Genomic DNA, 19,156 nt, shown 5'->3' on the forward strand with positions numbered 1-19,156 from the left:
TTATACAGACATAGTGGCAATTACATCTCTAGTGTGACTCCATTAAAGTCAACAGGGTTACATCAGGAAATAATGTTGTGGGTGTATGTATTATATATGCACACACAGTAAAACTTTGTTTATCTGACTCCCTTTTATCCAAAAGACTCCTTATGCATATCTGCGTTATCTCCCTTCATGTGCATCATAACTGGAGTAGACTCAACTATTAACAGGTTCAAGTCAGGCCCATGATTTTAGTAAATGATAGTGCTATGTGATAGCTGTCCAGTAGCCTATGTTAGATCAGTTGGTGCTCTCAGTTCTTTTCCTAGTGGAACGTTTACATAAAAAATTAGCACTAATTTGCTAGCAACCTGATCACAGAGACAAATAACTGAGGGGCTAATTTTGTTCCTATGGAAATCCGTGACAAAAACTCCCATTTGCTCCTATGGTGCAGGGCTAAGTACTGAACGAGCATGAAGACTGAATTGTGCTTTTGACTTTTTAAAGGTTGTACCTCTGAGTACCGAAGCTAATTAATGGAGCAGTGTCAAGAAGCTTGCACTACCTCTGCACTGTTTGCTCTTTGGCTAATGAGAGGAATTATGTCATCTTGACTGTCAATCGAGCAATCTTCATTTTCATTATGACTACCCCAGAAGTGACAGGTAGCTTAGTCTGACCATTACTGATCATTACTGCAGGAAAGCCATTCAAAACAGTGTTACTTTACTCTTTGCTCCAGACTCCACGTGGTTTGCCCTCTGATTCAGGGTACAGCAGAGGATGTTGTAGTGAGAATTGGGACAGGTTTCGGTGTCAACATAGTCTTTAAATTAGCTGATTATTGTACCTTTAGGAATTAAATTTATTAATAAAAGTAGGAGGGCAAGATTAGTTAATATGGCAGTCATCTTGGTCTGCTTATCCCCCGGTTCACATTTGCTACACTGGGGTGAGTGAGGGTGCTGATATACCGCACAGAGCTGGGATTTCTGTGGAAGGGAAAGTAGCATCGGAGGCTGTGCTTGTTGCCAGTAGTTTCATTTCATCTTGCTGTGGAATCCTGGCACTTGCAAACATTAGTGTCCCTTTGAATAACAATTTGCAGTGGTGCAGTTTCTCACGCTCCACAGAATGTTTTATGTGTGGAACTCACTGTGTATGCCCTGCTGTACTGGTGTCACTTTGTGCCTGAATGGACCGGAAAGCACCCCACTTTGCAGCGTACGTGCTTTCTGCGGTACTCGCAAGAGACAGGTCTAGTGTTCAATTGAATAGTTTAGTATATCCTGCTCCACTCACTCCCACCCCAGTAAAATATCATAAGTCATCTTGTGTGGTTTATACAACACTGCCCAAATTACAGGCCACATTCTGGCCTTTGTTACAGCCATTGAATTTAATAGACACATCTGAAGGCAAAATTTTGCCCTAAGTCATTAAAGTAGAGTGAATTTTAGTGGGCTGCTTGATTATTTTCCTAAGGGATTTTGATAGGCTGTAGAGGTATTATTCATTTAAACTCTATTTTAGGCTATTTTTATGATTTATTGGCACCTTTTGTCAGCATTCTGTCAGTGAGCACTGGCTGGGCTTTGGCCACACAAACTTCCTCTTACAGGGAAGATTGAGATCATGCTTTTTTGGGGACATGTCTGGTGTCCTTCCTGTCAGTGCTTCTCATCTCATGACCTATAATTACGCATGCAGTGAGGCTATATCTGATATCACATTACTTTTTAGTCTAGTAGACAAAGGTTTAACAAAATCCAATGGCTAGAAGTTCTTTGGAAGGAAGAATTCAGTTGGAAATAAGGCATACATTTTATAAGTGAGAGTAATTAACTAATAGAACAAATTCTCCATCACTTGAACTTGTTAAATTAAAAGTTGACGTGTTTCTAAAAGATATGTTGTATTCAGGCACAAGTTATTAAATTCAATGCAGGAATTACGTGGTAAAGTTCTCTGGCCTGTGTTATGAAGGAGGATAGACTAGAAGATTATAGATCCTTCTGACCTTAAATTCTATGAATCATTACATTACATTAGCAAGTAAAAGACTTGGGTTTATTCCTTTTCAGCAGGAGGAGTGAGCAACATGTCATAATTCCCTCCCGATTGCCTCCCACCATCTGAGGCAGAAGTGGTGGCAGTGGCTCAGAAAGGAGACCCATCTGGTCTTCAAGGGAGGTCTCTAGGATGCAGGACCTTGAGAATAGGAGGGAAGGGAAGAAGTAAACCAATGGAGTAATGGGAGATGGCACAGATACCCTAAGAATCCCTGAAGGCAGAGGACCACCTGTCACCTTAAAAAAAAAATCATCCCATTTTATCTTACCTGTAAAGTGATGATTGCAATTAAACTGCACTGTTCACTTATCTTGCAGACCAGGTACTATAACAAAGAACAGAGACAATGAATCTCAGTACTGGGCACCTAGAGATGTAGTCCTTGATCCTTGGCTCTAGCGGAGCTGTGCTTAGTGCAGCAGTAGATGGGGGCTTTATGTCACCTTCATGCTCCCCCAATGCACAGGGTTGCTGGAGGTTAATTTAGTCTCAGGCAGAGATCAGAGCAGCCTCAGAGCTGCTCTAATTCCTAGCTGCCTGCAGTGAACCCAAGGGGGATTGGTGGAGCTCAGTGCTTTCTGGCCACCCTTCCCTCCTTTGGAATACTCTATGTGTTGGCTGGATGGTGTAGCGTTGGCTATGCAGGCTCTATGCCAGGTGTTGATTACTCATGCCACAGTATCCTCAGCTAGCCTCATGGGCCAGCTTTAAGGGTGCTCTGCACTACCAGAACTATACATTTGGTATTGGAACTTCAAGTTGGCTGCCAACACCATTAGGTTGAATCTGCCTGTAGGTTTCGTTGGCCCACACCAAAGATTCCCCTTGTCTTGCTGATTGTGGAGGATGTGGCTGGTAAGAAACTTTGCTCCTTAGGGCTAAATTCACATTTAAATCTGTCTGAGGCAACTCGATCTGTTGCACAGAATGTACTAACACATTCTCAGGCCATTTGGGAGTGTTTTGCTGCTGGGGATGCTGTGGTGTTAAACAGCTTCCTATGCCTTCTGGAAAACTTTGATATACAGAAACAATTCTGCTAAAACTAGGACTTTTCTTCCTGTGTTATAGCGGTCATTTTCATGCAAGCAAGATCTTTCTTAGGCGTTCCCCTGCTCCTGCTGCTTATGCACACATCCAAGGATCAGGAAGAGAGGATAGCATGGGGCAATTGCATGATGCTGGGAACTGGTAATTAGATATGTGGTTTTTCACTTCTAAGTCACCGCTTCAAATCTGGCCAAGCTGATAGAAGCTGCACGTCATTTAGTAATGGTGGTGGCTGTCCGGAGGTTTGTGTAAAATAGTTAATTTCTTCCCAAACAAGTGTGTGCAGCACAAATCTGTCCCCTCAAGTGGCACTAATTGAGAGCCAGTTGGCCATCCCGTCACGGAGGCTGAGAAGCATATGTTCATGGAGAATGAATTTCTCTCCTACCTAACAAGGGATCATTTCAGGCCAGGCACATTTGCAGGGCATGGTGAGGAAGCCTGTGCTGTGTCCTCTCTGTGGAGCTCTACAGCCAGCATGTACTCACACGTATTCAATCCACAAGTTAAACGAGAAAGACAAAGAGCCTCCTTTCATGCAACTGTGCAAAATAATAGACGAAGAAAGAAAGGGTGAGAGGAGGCTGAAAACCTGGTGTGAAGCGTAGGGGGGCTTGTGAATTGTCATCTAAAGAGTGAAGCAGGTGCGAGAGAGTGTCATGGGAATGATTTTTTCAAGCAGGCTGTGGATGTTTTATTGTACCTCAGATTGGTTTCCCCAGCTCAAAGAACTGGGTTTTTCTTTTCTTCTTTGCTCCTTATTATTCTTCTCTCACGTGTCACTTTTTTGAGAATGGGGTTTGTGGGTTTTTTTGTTTTTATCTGTCCTCCTTCCTCTTCTTCCACCCACACTGTGTCTCCTGAGTTATTTTCCTCTTCCTGTTCCCCCTACTTTTCCTTCCTATCCTCTCCCTTTCCTACATCTTTACCTGCTGCTTTTCCCCTCTCCTGCACTGTCGACGTTGGGAGATCCTCTCTTCAGTTTTGCAAGGGCACGCTGTGCTGTACTTTCCCCTGGGCAGCCTTTGGAATGTACTTCTCTGCAGCACTTCCTCTATGTTATCGTAGCAACAGGACAGGAAGAACAAAGAGAGAAGCTCTCTCTGTTGTGCATCTGAGGTGGGGGAATACCAAGCCTGTGAGCAATAAGCGTGAAGTTTGCAAAGGGGAAGAATGGGGAGGGTGGAAGATGGCCTGTCATTATGGTGGACTGTAACTGTTCATGCACTCTTCCCTTCCTTGCTCTGATGAAAATGTACCCACACTCCAGCACAGTGAGAGGGGGGGACGCAGGAAGGTTTGGCACACAAAGCAGGAGTTTAAGTCCTGCTCACTGCATAGCAAGTCATTGCAGAGGTTCTAGATATGTTGGGTCCAGAACCTCACAAGAAATATACAATTTGGACTTAAATCCTCACTCTGGACCCCTGGTTAGCAGTGTCCCTGGTAGAAAATCACTAGAAATTGTTAAAGCTGTGACATGGTATCTAACATAGAGTATTTTTCAGTTATTTGTGAGATATCCGGTCTGAGACAGAAGAACCCTTCAGTCTATGATAAATTGTAGATCAGAGAGGGATAAAGGTTCTTTTTTTTTTCCTCCCTCCAGAGAGAAGTTAAAAATATCAGTGATTGAAGTAATGGCTAAGGTTTCTTGAAGTCTATCATACGATGCTATCCAAGGGAACTGGACCTGGGTTTTTTTTGTTTTTTTTTTTCAATTCTTTTGAGTTCACAGATCAGAAGACACTTTCTTCTACTCATAGGAAACTGGGAGGTAGCACTAACGCAACCTAAGAATCTCTCCTTTTCTTCCACAGATGTTGTTAACTTGGATCTGAAGTCTACCCTCAGGGTTTTGTACAACCTGTTCACAAAGTACAAGAATGTTGAGTGATCCTGGAAGCTGCTGAGATGTTAATCCTCACAACCTTCTTAGGGGGAAAAAAAAAGAAAAGGAAAAACAAAACGCCCTCTATGTTCCCTTTGTGCCTTACACTATATTCCATGCTGCATGATGGCATTCCTTCTCCTGTTCACATTATCTCCATGTAACTCTTTGCATGACATGCCCGCTGAAAATACGTTGTGTATTTTATGTTAGCTCCCTTTTGAAATCTCATTTTTACATCTTTGCTCTGAGATCCTTGCGCGTCTGTTTGCTAAGATCAACAAGCTTTCTTGTTATGTTGATAAAGAATACTACTAGTTAGTTTGATAAACAGGAAAAACTTGAACCCTTCTTGATGGGGCAGTGCCTATATATACTTTCTTTTGTAAACTACTTGGTTACCATTTGTGGTGGAAGATACGCTAGGCTTGAGTGTTAGAAATACAAAAGCAGATCCTTGCATTGTAATGTATTTAGAAACCGCAGTTTCCATTAAATAAGGTTTGTGTGTGTTACTGTATTTGTTTCCAAGGACACCACCTGAAACTGTACCATGAGGGCTTTTTCTATCTTTCGTGTTAACCTCATACTACCCAGTATTATTTCCACTTGATGTTTACACACAATTAGCCTAGAAATGGAATTATTGCCAAATCCGGTCATAGCTGCTTTTCTCTAGCTCCTTATGTGCTGAGGAGGGAGCTGTAGCCACACTTGAAATGTGCAGTCTGGATCAGCTCGGTGAGGAGCTGGTCAAGGATGGACAGACTGGATTTATGCATTCTTTCTAACCCTTTGTGGAATGAGCAGGGGGGAATAACAGTTTAATTGCTTAGACGTGCAAGGTTGACCTTTATTTTCATGTGGAAAAGCTAAAGTGCCTGCTCCTGCTCTCATTGAAGTCAATGGCAGTTACAGCGTTTCAGAGCCCAAAGTCTGTAAACAGAACTACAGTTTTTGTTTTGAAAATTAAATGGAGCAAGGTCATTTTTCAATAAGATTTTGCCTCTGCTTTCTGGGTTATTCTGGACAACGCCATATAATGTACACCAGTATCGAACACACTGGACTGCACTGAATTTGGAACAGTTTAGAGGTGGATCCCAGGGCTGAAAATAATATGTTTCCTTTCAGTGATGCTGTGATGAGTTGACTTCATCCCATCATCCCCAATGATACTTTGCTACTGCTATGAACTCTGGACTCAGTGGTATAATCCTTAGGCAAAACTCCCATTGAAGTCAGTAGGAGTTTGCTTGAGAAAAGACTAGACACTTTGAATGTATCTACCTTGTCACAAGACACCTTTACAGCACTAGATGGATTTCACCTGATTGTGCAGACATATCTGCGTGTCTAATGATGCGATAGGTAGTTAAATGTACAAAGAAGGCAAGGCTAGGATGTGGTTTATGTGAACAGGTTATGGGCAGGGCTATTAAAAGAAATAGTATTATAATACCAAAGTAAGTTATTTGTTGGGTATGTATTTTATAGCATTCCTTCCCTCAGAATGTGGAGGAGAGATTCAAAACCACTATATTATTGCTTTCTATTTATCACATTAGTCACACTTTATGGGCTGCCAGGTTTTATGTAAAGCATTTAACAGAGCGGCCTATCAAGGAAGACAGTGTTACTGCATTATCTGGGCCAAGTTCAGTCCTGTTGTAAGCAGAGGCTCACCTCTCATTGACTACAAATGAAATGCATCTGCTTACACCAGGACTGAATTTACCTTTCAGTGTTAAAGACCAAGAGGAAACGCGTGTCCCCTTACTGTGCTATGTGAACTGTGGTGTAATTGTATAGAAGAGTCTCTCTTCATTAACATTTTTGTCTCAGCTTGACACTTTAACAGTGACTTGCAAAAGGAGAAAACACTTATTTTTTGTTTCTTTATGAGGTATAAAAGATGGCCTAAGGGGGCTAGTGTCCAAAAAAAAAAAAAGTGGGAGGAGGTTTCCACTTGTTTCTGTTAGAAATTCAGCTCGCATCTACCATGGAAGATGCTGTGGTGACTGAAGAACTAGTGAGTTAGATTGTAAGGATTAGATTCACAAAGGAATTTAGGTGCGGAACTGGGCACCTAAGTCCAAAATTTAGATCCTCAACTCCCCTGCTCAGCTCTATATCCCTAAACTCCTACTTAAACTCAAATATTGGATATGAAGTGGAAGAGCTTCAACAGGAGAGTGTGAGAGCCCCACCCCAGAAAACCCCATACGCCAGCAATTAAGGCTACACCTAGGAGTTGAGAGACCTGAGTTCAAGTCCCCACTCCAAGTCAGGCAGAGTGGTGATTTGAACTGAAGTTGGTTTTGCACATCTCATGCGAGTGCTCTAACCACTGGGCTATTAGATAGTCCTTATATGAGTGCTCCTGTGAGCAGGGGACTGCAGGTTTGGGACCTTTAGTTTGGATGCCATGGGCAAATCGCCAACAGGATGCTTTCAACTTAAGAAGGGCTTTCCCAAAAGCAATCAGTTTTAAAACACAGTCATCTTGATATAGCGCCCCACCAACTAATGTTGTTTATTTCATTCCTAGTCTAGCACATACCTAATGAGTGGGTTGTCATGGGCTAATATGTTTTGGGTTAAAGCTTAAAAATATAGGCCTCCCTCCATCCATGCTAAAGAACAGGATGGCTAATATTTTGTTCATGTTACTGGAAATTTTGAATTCTGCCTCTTAGTGTAGAGTTGTGTAGAAAAGGCCAGGGAATTCTGAGGCTTGTGGCATAGTTCATGGACACTGCATGCCCAACATTCGAGCTTCCACATTTCTATATAGTTAATGAGATTGGCTGCCTGTACAGCCTGTGTAACTGCCTTGTAGATTCAACATCAGAACTGCGGATTCAGTTCCAGCCAGTCGTTGTTCAGCTTGCTCTACGGCTCAGAAGAGGCCTGAGCTATGGTCAGCTATGCTCTAACACTTCACAAGACTGCAAAGCAACAAAAACAGAGTTTACATCAATGCAAAAACTTACAGAGCTTTCTTTTCCCCACTAATAGAAACCCAATGCTTTGTGTATTAATGTATTTTAAGAATCTTTTCTACTATTTTTTAACAATGTGCACTCTGGATTTCTGTTACTAAAAAAAAAAAAGAAACCCACACAAAAAACAACCTTTCAGATGAGATACTGCACTTGTCATACCATGGACAAGTCTGGCTTAGTGAGAGTGTAAAAGTAGTGTACTGTACGCAAATTACAATGCAATCCTATGTTTTCTAAAATCACAGCAGGAGTGTTGTGGAACTTAATGCATGGTTTGTGATAACTGTATTTATTCTAATAAACAAATGATGATTACATAGCTTTCTTGCTCTTATTTGGCCTGCTTAATGGATGAAGTTATAATAAAAGGAAGGACTTGAATGAAGAATGTATTTAATGAAGACCAAGAGGCCAATGAGATATTGGTTTGCATAGGCCTTAGAAAACAGAGCAGTCTCTCTCTCTGACACTGGTAGAACAGCATATGAAGAGGTCCACTCACTGCAGGTGCACCTCTCTCTGCCTGGCTCAGGGAATTCGCTTTTGCCCCATGTGGTGGCCCCTGCCATCAGTTGCTTTCTCTCCATCCCCCCTCTATGACTTGGAGTGCTTCCTCTTGGATGATTCAGTCCTTCGGCCAGTCACTATATAGTCTTCCCCCACTTTTCCAGGGCAATGACGTCCCACCATACAAGCTGTCCATATGTCCTCTCAGGCAGTCTTCTATTCCAACTCCAGCTCTGTGCCACATTGCCAGTGGCTGGTAGCGGAACCCAGGCCTGCCTGCTACTCTAGGTTCCTGCCCAGGGACCCTGTGACTGCTGTTGCAGTCCTTGGACTTCTTCCTACCCACCTCTCCATCTCCTTGCCTTTCTTTGGGTTTACCTCCACTCCCCATGTCTACTTCACCTCATAGGCCTCTTGTAAGACTCCCTAGTCCAAGGCAGGACACCAGGGCTTACTTGCCCCCTGAAGCTCTTCCTTGTCCCTGGCCACCACCTTTTCACTCTAGGCAGCAACTGCAGATCTACTGCCTGCAACTCTTTCCTGTGCTTACTTCCTGGCTTTATAATGCTATCCCAATCCCTGCCTCCCAGCTCTGCCTCATCTGTCATTAGGCCCTATCAAGCCCTGGGCCCCCTCCAGGTGCAGAATCTAAGGTTAATTGACCCCTTCTGATCCGTATTAACCAGCTCAGGGCTTGTGTGGGGTGGACACACCATCACACACCACTTAGACTATTGTACTTAGATTGGGCATCTTATCAGTCGAAAGAGATTGGGGGGAATTGGAGAACAGCAAAAAAAATGACTGTGAATGCATCAGTTAATGATGGGAAGGCTTTAGACAACAAACTCCAATTAGTGTGGTTGAATGATGAATGAGTATATGTGGGAGGGGTATAGCAATCATCTACCATTATCTGATGGGGATGTATGGTGAAGGAGAGGAATTGAGTAGTGCTTGGGGGCTATAACTTGGAGTAAGAATGTGAAATTTTTTAAAAAGGGAAAATTTAGCCTAAATATGGTGGTATATGATATCAGAGTGAGCTGCATTAGGCTGTGAAATAATCTTTCAAGGGAAGTGGGGGAAGCTTTACTGCTTATGATGCTTAAAACTAAATTGGACTAACCACCTGAATTTACTTCAGGGAATCGTCATGCATTAGTAACTGGATGGATACGACCTAGTAGGCTTTCCCCATTGGTAAGACCATTACAATATTTTAAAATGTTAATTAGACTAGGGGAAAATCTAAATCTGAAGAGCAGTTTTTCCTTTTCTGTCTTCAGAAAGAAAAGTATTTAATCACCTGAATGGTAGGTGCTACTGTATACTTCTTAAGAGAGAGATGCAATGTTCTGTGCAGTATGACCACAATTTTCCCTGTCAATAAAATACTAGAGCGTTCTCACGGCAGGCAGGGCGGTGTCTGTGGCAGGTGACTGAGGAGGCGAGGGGCAGATTGTGGGGTAAGAGAGGTGAGTGGCGGGTGGGGGACTGAGGAGGGATGCAGGAAGCAAGCGGCAGCCAGGGTGGGGTAAGGAGGCGAGCAGCGGGCGCATGGCCAGAGGCTGGATTCCTCCTTTGGGGAGGCTAGCCCCTGACTCCACCCCCTCTACCCGCACCCTCCACCCCAGCAGCTGGAGCCCTGAGACCCCCTGCGGCTGGATCCCCTAGCCCGGAGAAGCCCCAAGCATCCCGCCCCTGCTCGGCCGGAGGAGCCCCGGGCTGGCCGAAGCCCCGAGACACCCTCCCCCACACACCTGTCCGGAGGAGCCCCAGGCTAGCCACAGCCCTGCCCACCCCTCCCCAGACCCAAGCCACCCAGATATGTTTTTCATTATTATTTGGACTATTATGTCAAATTGTTGTACAGACAACCACTTTTCCCAAAAAAGCAAAAGAAACAATAATAAAAAAGACAAGAACGCACAAAGCACCTTATTTGTGTTTCTATTCTGTTAGGTCTAGTAAAGAATAGAGATAATTGTGCATTATTTTTATTACTGAGTTTGCAAAAAAAACCCCAAAACCTTCCATAAATAAATTACAATGATATGTATGTATGTGCTTTATTAACTAATGTGTATGTATGTTACTTTATTAACTTTAGGAAAATAAATAATTTTAGGAAAAAAGTGTCAGTGCGGCCACCAGCAAGAGTGGGTGGCTGCACTCTGAGACCACCAAAAAATAGCAAAGAATCCTGTGGCACCTTATAGACTAACAGACGTTTTGCAGCATGAGCTTTCGTGGGTGAATACCCACTTCTTCAAGTGGGTATTCACCCACGAAAGCTCATGCTGCAAAACGTCTGTTAGTCTATAAGGTGCCACAGGATTCTTTGCTGCTTTTACAGATCCAGACTAACACGGCTATCCCTCTGATACTTGACACCAAAAAATGTGTTGCGAGAACCCCAGGTTTAGATGCACGTTTACTGCAGTTATTATAGACGCTAGCAGAGACCATACTTGCTGACATCAGGACTCTGAACAGAATTGTGGTTTCGTTTTTAAAATGTAACGTAAGAACTGTGTGTAACTTGCCTCTTGATAATCTTCAAGCTGCTTTGAATGGAAGGCAGCAATTTCAACATAAGGCTGCCCAAAACTTTATCCTATGATAGGTTTCATACTCCTTTCCCGTGACCTTGCCTTGGATAGATCCCTTGAGGAACACTTAGAGAATTATTAAAGGCAACATGGTGTCAGTTCTTTTATATAAAATGTTCGTATGCAAATTGATTATATTGGCTAAACATGGCATAACGTCATCTCTTTCCTGTTGCTAACAAGCAAACCTTTTTCTCTTGAAAACCACAGTGCAAAATGAGGAAGTAAGGGACTGTTCTAAACTGAGTGCAAAGAACTAGTCTTTCTTTTTGTTTCTTGCCTACTTTGCTCATCGTGGTGTTCTAATGGCCGCAGTATAAAATTAGATGGGTTGATTGAATCCTGACACATGCAGTTTTTATTTTTTCAGACTAGAAAGCCTTCTCTCTGGTACTAATTTTGAGCTTATTTGGAATACCGCTTTTGGCTTTTTCCAACAGGAAATAAATCAATTCAAAGTTCTTGGTGTCCTCATCTGCAAAAGTAAGTGTTTCATGTATATTCTATGGTAGATTATAATTATGGTAGCATTATGAGCAGTATTACATATGTAATAGCTCAATGAAATTTGGGGAACCAGATTGTGAAGGGATAGTAGACGAAAAGTTAGGTGATTTGAACTATTAATACAAAATGGTTATTTTGCCATCAGAACCATCTTACCTGCTATTTTCAGCAATTAAGGAACTGTTGCATTGCAGCTTATAATATTCTAGCAACTCTTAACATACCTGAAAACTTATTGATCGCTCCTAGCATAATGCAGAAAAATAAATAACTTCTGCCTTTCTCAAGATCTAAGAAAATTTAGGATATTGTCTCAGTAACTGAGAACACAGAACCAAATGATGCCATTTTGCAAGAAGAGTCAAGAGGAAGGCCAATATGATTTTAAAATTCCAATTCACAATATTGTTGCAATCAGTATTCTAGCAACTGGAATAAAACAAGTGGTGTTCTCCATGTACCAGTAAATAATGCATGCATGGACACAAGGCCAGAGAAAATAGTCTGATAGCAAAAGAAGTAAAAAGAAAAATAGAAAAGAGGGTCTGCAGAGCCCCATTGCAGCAGGCCTGCATGACCAACTCCAATCTTAATACTTCTCCCAGCGCAATTAAGGAACTGAAATAGAAAAAGGATTCCAAACACATTCATGTTCCCCCATGATGTTAGTGCAATATGTAAACCTTTAGCAGGCAGTTTTCTGGGATGTCTACAGACATCCTGGGGGGTTGTTTGGAACTGAAGCTGTTTCACTGGAGCAGGGATGGCCAAACTTACTGATCTGCTGGGCCACATTCGATAATCTTCAGAAATTCGAGAGGGGAGGTGCCTGCTGGGGCTCGGGGCTTAAGCCCTGTGGGGCGTGCCTGCCGGGGTTCCTGCCCTGTGGCCGGGTGGGAGGGTCTAGGGAATTCTGCCCCACGGCAGGCACCTCTCGCGGGGCAGAAGCCCCAACCCCCCCCTTGCTGTTGGGCAGAAGCCCCTAACCCCAGCACCTCTCCATGGGGCAGAAGCCGAATGGGGGGAGTGGTCGGCTTCGCAAGCTGCAGTTTAATTGTAAAAGAGCCACATGCGGCTTGCGGGCCACATTTTGGCCATGCCTGTCCTAGAGTATAATGTGGAGCCTGATCCAGAATCCACCTTAATGATAATAACTAATGATCCTATGAAATGCTGAGGCCCTCCGTTCTCAGCTGCTAGGCACGTCATTGGATTGAGCCCTAAGGGTATATTTATGTACGTTGCCACCAATTTTTAATTTAAGGCCTGTTCTGGCGTGGTTCTAAGTACTTCCTGTGACATGCTGAGATCTCCAATTCCTGTAGCAGTAAGTGCTCAGCATCTTGCCAGCATAAATCATAAATGTGTGTGAGATCCCCAAGGTTTTTCAGCTTGCCAAAACAGCTCCTTAATACATGAGAGGAGCCAGCATTCCCAGGAGCCAGGCCCCCCAGGATTCTGAACCCAGGTTGGCTTGGGAAGTGAGAGAGTGGCAAAAATAGGCACTGAACAGAATAGCAGATAGCTTTTAAATTCTGTTAAATTCAGGGACTTACAATCTAAAAGACAAGGCAGACGCAGGGAGGGGAAAAGGGTAGAACACACAAGCAGAGTGAACAGTATGATAATGGCAAATGTCATCTTAGTGCTGTGTTCTCTCCCCCGCCACCCCTTTTTGTGGGTTTAGGAGGAAGGAAGTATACTAGATGGAAAGAAAATGAAGAGGGAGGGGACATTGTCGTGAAGGAGGCGAGGGAGACGGGACAGGGGTGAAGATGAAGGTAAGAAGGGCAGATGTGGGGTGAAGCTGAGGTGAAGAGCCTGTGAGGGAGAAGGTTGCAGCAAATTCTGATCTAGAATCTAGGTTTCCACTGGGCTAGACATGCAGCACTGGGTCACTTGCCTGACATTGCACAACAACCCACATTTATTGTAAAATAAGGGCTTGAAACAACCCCACATCAATGTTCTCCCTGGAAGTAACAGAAGATTTCTCAGTGTACAGACTGTATCGGCCAAGATGGCCACCGTCAATCTATTGATTTAATATTACAATGTCATACCTCCTGGATGTAGTCCCTTTATAGCCTTAAAGTGCTTTATGAATAATTAGGGCACAATTGTGGCTCACCCTACATGCTCCTGCAGTGGAGTAAAGGGGTGTTGGGCACATCCGCACTCCTCTGGGTGGTTTAGTCAATATGGTGGGTCTCAACTCAGCAGGGAGAGCAACCTCCATTGGGCCCTTCCACCTCCCTGTGCAAATGGACAGGCAAGGGCAAGGAACGGGCAGAGCCTTGACTGTAGTTGACAGTCAGCATTGCTGAGCTAGTGCAGAGGGGGGAGTAAGTGACACCTGGTATCAGATTAGAGCAGATTACTTCCCTCTCAGGAACAAGGCTGGGGGAGTAGAAATCCTGGGCTGGCACAGTTACCTGATGCTCCTTACTATGGACCGAGAGGAAACCTCTCTCTAGCCCTTATCAAATGACTCCCCACACAACCACTCGGCGGTAGGTGTTACTCTCTTCACGTCACAGATGGGGAAACTGAGATGCCAAGGTCTCAAAGGTGGTGTCTGATTTTGGAGGCCTCCCCAATATCCCATGTGTGTTTTTAGTTACTAACTTTTTATTAGAGAGAAGCAGAATTGTTGACAGTCCAAGTTATTTTCAGCCATAAGTATTAAAGGAAGAGTGACTGATATAAAAGGTAGGGGGAACAGCACCACTGAGGCAATATAGGGTATGAATTACAGTAAGTGTACACGCGTCTAAGAGTTCTGAGAGAGATTTTTAAAGGGAAAAGTGGCAGTTGGACACCTAACCCCCATTGACTTTCAAGTTAGGTATCTAATTGCCACCAGCGCATATGAAAATCTTCCACTATATTAATTATATTTTTCATTTCCCCTGGTCCAGCGTTCCTCAAATAGTTCAGTTGTTACTCTTATGTAGGCAGTAAAAGGCTCCATTTCTTATAATTATTTCATTCTTGCCAACTCCATTTCTAGAGCTGGTATTTGGTTTTGCAACCATAGTGATGAAATACATTCTCTCCAGCAGTTTTGTGCATTTTGTGTCTGTTGTGTTGTGCAAGACTGATGTGAAAATATCTAATCATAGTTTTCTGCTAGTATTGTCTCTCCAAGCTTATTTTTAAAATGCAACCATCAAAGTCTGTACTAAAACACAACACATTCACTTTTCTTATAATGGAGCCCTGACAAAAATGTGAGAGAGATTGTAAGGGGACCCTCCCAATGCTGTTTGGAGTTTTAAGCTATCAAAGCAAGAGACTGTACCTCAGAGGTCTTCCATGTCAGATGTGCAATACTATTTGCAGTGGATCTCTCACCTATTGATTATTCTGCTTTCCTGTTCTCACAATGTGAATGTTTAACAAAGGGTGCCCCACTTTCCTTTAAATGTACTTCTTCCCCTATGTTTTTGAGACTTGGAACTTTTTTTTAATAAGAGGGGAAATGTGTTTCCTCTTCATAATTATACCTAGCTTTTATACAGCACTGTTCATCCATTGGTCTCAAAATGCTTTACAAAGGAGGTCAGTATCATTATCCCCATTTTACAGATGGGGAAACTGAGGCACAGGAAAGGTAGTGACTTGCCCAAGGTCATCCAGCAGGTCCATGGCAGTGCTGAGTCCCCATGCAGTGCTCTGTCCATTAGGCCATAGGAACATAGCATTAATAATACTGGACAGATTATTTACCCATATATGATATTTTGCCTCCAGCAATAGCTAAGATTTAATGCTTCAAAGGAAGGTGAACTGTGGCCCTCACTTCCAGAATGCAACTGATTAGCTATACAATGCTGTTTACTTTCCTGCCCTTTGTCTGTTTAGATTGTAAGGGGCAGAAACTGGCTCGTACTCTGTGTTTGTACAGACTCTAGCATGATGTAGCCCAAATCTCAGACTATTGTAATACAAATAATGAGCAATAATAATTATACATGTCTGGTGGTGATGCAAGTTGTAGTCCTTTCTGATCCCTGCAGATGATCATTTTATACACTGATGTATATGATTTTAATATCCCTATTTTTAGCGTGCATACTATAATTACAAATGTTATTATCCAACCCCTTAAAATCCAGTTACAGTATACAACGTGATTTCCTGCTGTAGTGAATTTAAATTTACTTACCATTAGTGTAATAAGTTAAACTCTTGTTCTTGTATTATAGGACAAAGTAACGAGAGACTGCTCAGTTTTTAGCTATACTCTTCAAAATCTTAGTCTCCTTTAGCTCTTTACCATTCCTGACTAAGCAAGCCTAGCTTTCTCAGCCTTTTATATTACATATAAAAAATCCTACATTAAAAGAATGTTAAGTTTGCAAAGTCAAGCATTCTAATGTTAGGAAATTCTAGGATTAAGGTTGTGTATACAAACTTATTCTGCTCTCCCTGATATGTTTACATTTTTGAAAGCTACAATTCCAGGTGATGTAGCCCAGGGGTGGCCAACATGAGCCTGAGAAGGAGCCAGAATTTACCAATAGACATTGCCAAAGAGGCACAGTAATATGTCAGCAGCCCCCCATCAGCTCCCCGCTCCCAGCGCCTCCCGCTCACCGGCAGCCCCACCAATCAATGTCTCCCCCTCCCTCCCTGCACCTCCCGATCAGCTGTTAAATGGCGGGCAGGAGGCTCCAGGGGGGAGGGAAGGGGAAAGGATGGGAGGGGGAGGAGCGAGGGCATGGCAGGCTCAAGGGACAGGGTGGGAAGGCGTGAAGTGGGAGCAGGGCTTGTGGCAGAGCCAGAGGTTGAGCAGTGAGCACCCCCCCGGCACATTGGAAAGTTGGTGCCTGTAGTTCCAGCCCTGGAGTCGGTGCCTATACAAGGAGCTGCATATTAACTTCTGAAGAGCCGCACGTGCTCCGGAGCCACAGGTTGGCCACTCCTGATGTAGGGGTATGTTCTCTAGTGGTTATAGACCCTTCTGCCTCTGTGCCCCTAACTTGTTTTTGTCCCTCTTTGCTCCTATCCAATTCACCCCCACTTTGGCATCTGCTACCCTCTCCCACTGTTCCTATCCAGTTTTGAAAATCCCTTCCATAGTCTTCTATATGTTGACAAGATACTTTGGATTGTTCTCCTTTGTGTGTTGTCATTCCCATTTTATTTCAGGACAGCAGTGGTTGGGAAGGGAAATAGCATCAAAGCCTGAGCTTTTTTGAACTTTCTTCTAAAATACATACAGTCTTATGGATCTGCTATATTCTTGGTTTATTCATCTCAAACAGTTAAGTGCTGACCATTTTTATAACTCGCACCCCGATGTCTCCTGCTGAAGCATTTATCATCTGAACTGAAATAGGATTTTGCTGATCTAATTCAGATTAATCAGAACTGACTGGAATTAAGACATTATTTTAATATTGTAGTGCTTTTCGTCTCCAGGAAAAAAAACTGATTAACTTCATTTTAATTTTAATGTTGCTTAAATATATGTTACTGCATGTTTAAAAGTAGGTCACCCACAAACACTTCAAAAATTGCTGAAAGAAATAATTTCATTTGGTGCATATTCCCTCATTAGTACTCATTTTGGCTCTAGCACATTTTGAATTTTTTTTTTCAATTTTCTAGGAGAAAAAAGTAATACAATGGAACCAGACTTTTTCACTGCTTTTGCACAGCAGAGTGCGCTTCATCATTCACCACTTAAGAATGACGCCGTTCAAGGTATGTGTTTTATAAACCAGCAATGAAGAAAGAGAGAGGAGGGACCCAAAGAACCAAAAAAAAAAAAAAAGAAAGTTCTCAGCACAAATGAATCTCACTTGTTTTACAGCATTATTCCCAGGTTCAATCAAGTGTAAGTAAGTAACCCTGTTACATGGAATTTAGTCTCCAACTCTCCATAGGTGGGTTATGAAGAGTCAATGCAAGTTCCGGTTAATCCTCTAAATCAGGGTTACATTTCACACAAAAGAACCAAACCAAACTGTGGTTTTGTTTATTTTTAGAAAGCATCCCTTTGGTCTCATCAATTTGAATCCCTTGGAAAGATAATTTCTAACAGGCAATTGTAATGATCTGATATGCCATTTTCTCCCTCCTAGGAAATCTATAAAATTACAAATGAGTACACTTTTTCATGCTGTAATTAGCAAAATGGGGCAATGTTGAACTGATGGCAGTTGTTATAGAAAACTTGCATTAGTCACATCAGAGAATTGTAATGGATATTGTTCACTTCTGTTTATAGGAGAAAAGAGGAAATTCATAAATCCTACCTCCTGCAATAACCCTAAGTTGGAAGAACTACAAATGGTATCCTTTCTTTTACTAAATTATTATTTACACAGAAACCCTGGTTTTTAAATGTTGTGTAATCAGGCTCCATCATGTAAGGTACTGAGCGCTCTAGCCCCAGGCCAGCAAAGAACATAAGCAGGTTAGTAATCCCAATGAATCAGTTGGACTACGCACAGGCATAAAGGTGCTTTGCTAGATCTGTGCCCAAGAGCTTAGCACTTGGCAGAATCGAGTCTCAGATGCTTAACTCAGACAGAACAAGACTTTTGCTGTGTCGTGTGAAGGGGAATGTGGTTCTAGCATCTGAGAGGATTTTTTTTCTCCTAGTCCATGTCCAAAGTGTTCAGCTGGATAACTTCTGAGCCCAAAATATCCAAGAGTTTCATTGTAAAGAAAGCGACAGTGTAATATCAAAGAGGATTCTAACAAACAATAAATCAAATGTTAACATTTGCTACTAGTAAGGCTAACCCTTAAAGCAACTGAGGTTTGCTGCCCTGACTGTGTGATAGGAATATAGGAATTGCCACACTGCTTCAGAGCTGTGGTCTGTGTAGTCTAGTATCCTTTCTCCACCAGTGGCCAATACCAGCTGCTTCAAGGCAGTTGGACAAGCCATCTCGAAGGGAGCAATGAAGATCACTGTAGAGGACACTGGTCATGCACGTCACCATTCACATTCATAACAAACGCTTTCAAAATTGTTGTACAGTAAATTCCATTAGGTTCTAGTTAATGTAATTGAGTAAAATGAACCCAGTTTTTAAACAGCAGCACTTACTTCACAGAGACTTTGAAAATTCCCTTCTTTGTTATATATTCAAACATAATTCAAGATGCTTTTCTCATGTGATAGCCTCCTGGATATCATCATACTGAACTTGCTGTTTGGAAGGATCAGTAAGATGGCAGATCTCGTTGGGCGGCACACCAGTACCTTTCACAGTTACAGAGATATTAAAACTGTGACAGGTATTTTAAAAATCCCCTTTGAGTGTCAGTGTGTATGTATAGCTCATATTCACAAAGCCCTAAACATACGGTTGCGTGTTTCTATATTATATGTTCCCTAAAACCTAATAAGCTCTCAATCAGTTCATGAAGGATTTAATTTTTGGAACAGGTTTTCACGATTACCATATTTGAATAAACGAGAGAATTTGAGAGGCGGTATATCAAGAAGGAATCACTAAAGAGACTGGAGTCATTCTTCACAAATTGCCAAA

The 19,156-nt window shown here is 42.5% G+C and overlaps 2 protein-coding genes across 5 annotated transcripts in view; both read left to right on the forward strand.

Annotated features, from left to right (window-relative positions):
* Positions 1-8,325, forward strand: part of PARVB (parvin beta) — a 102,891-nt gene extending 94,566 nt beyond the window's left edge. The window contains exon 13 of the mRNA XM_044994779.1: positions 4,932-8,325. Coding sequence (XP_044850714.1) covers positions 4,932-5,008 — 77 coding nt within the window. The 3' untranslated portion in view covers positions 5,009-8,325. The remainder of the gene's footprint in view (positions 1-4,931) is intronic.
* Positions 8,326-11,397: 3,072 nt separating this feature from the next.
* Positions 11,398-19,156, forward strand: part of PARVG (parvin gamma) — a 28,554-nt gene continuing 20,795 nt past the window's right edge. The window contains exons 1-4 of one of the 4 annotated variants that reach the window (XM_044994802.1): positions 11,399-11,615; positions 13,327-13,420; positions 17,259-17,354; positions 17,881-17,945. In XM_044994802.1, coding sequence (XP_044850737.1) covers positions 17,276-17,354; positions 17,881-17,945 — 144 coding nt within the window. In that variant the 5' untranslated portion in view covers positions 11,399-11,615; positions 13,327-13,420; positions 17,259-17,275. Of the gene's footprint in view, positions 11,616-13,326; positions 13,421-14,030; positions 14,153-17,258; positions 17,355-17,880; positions 17,946-19,156 lie in introns of those variants that run through there. The other 3 variants (XR_006574536.1, XM_044994794.1, XM_044994810.1) reach the window with 3 other exon arrangements.

Source organism: Mauremys mutica, chromosome 1 (assembly GCF_020497125.1).
Source record: "Mauremys mutica isolate MM-2020 ecotype Southern chromosome 1, ASM2049712v1, whole genome shotgun sequence".
Lineage (NCBI taxonomy): Eukaryota > Metazoa > Chordata > Testudines > Geoemydidae > Mauremys > Mauremys mutica.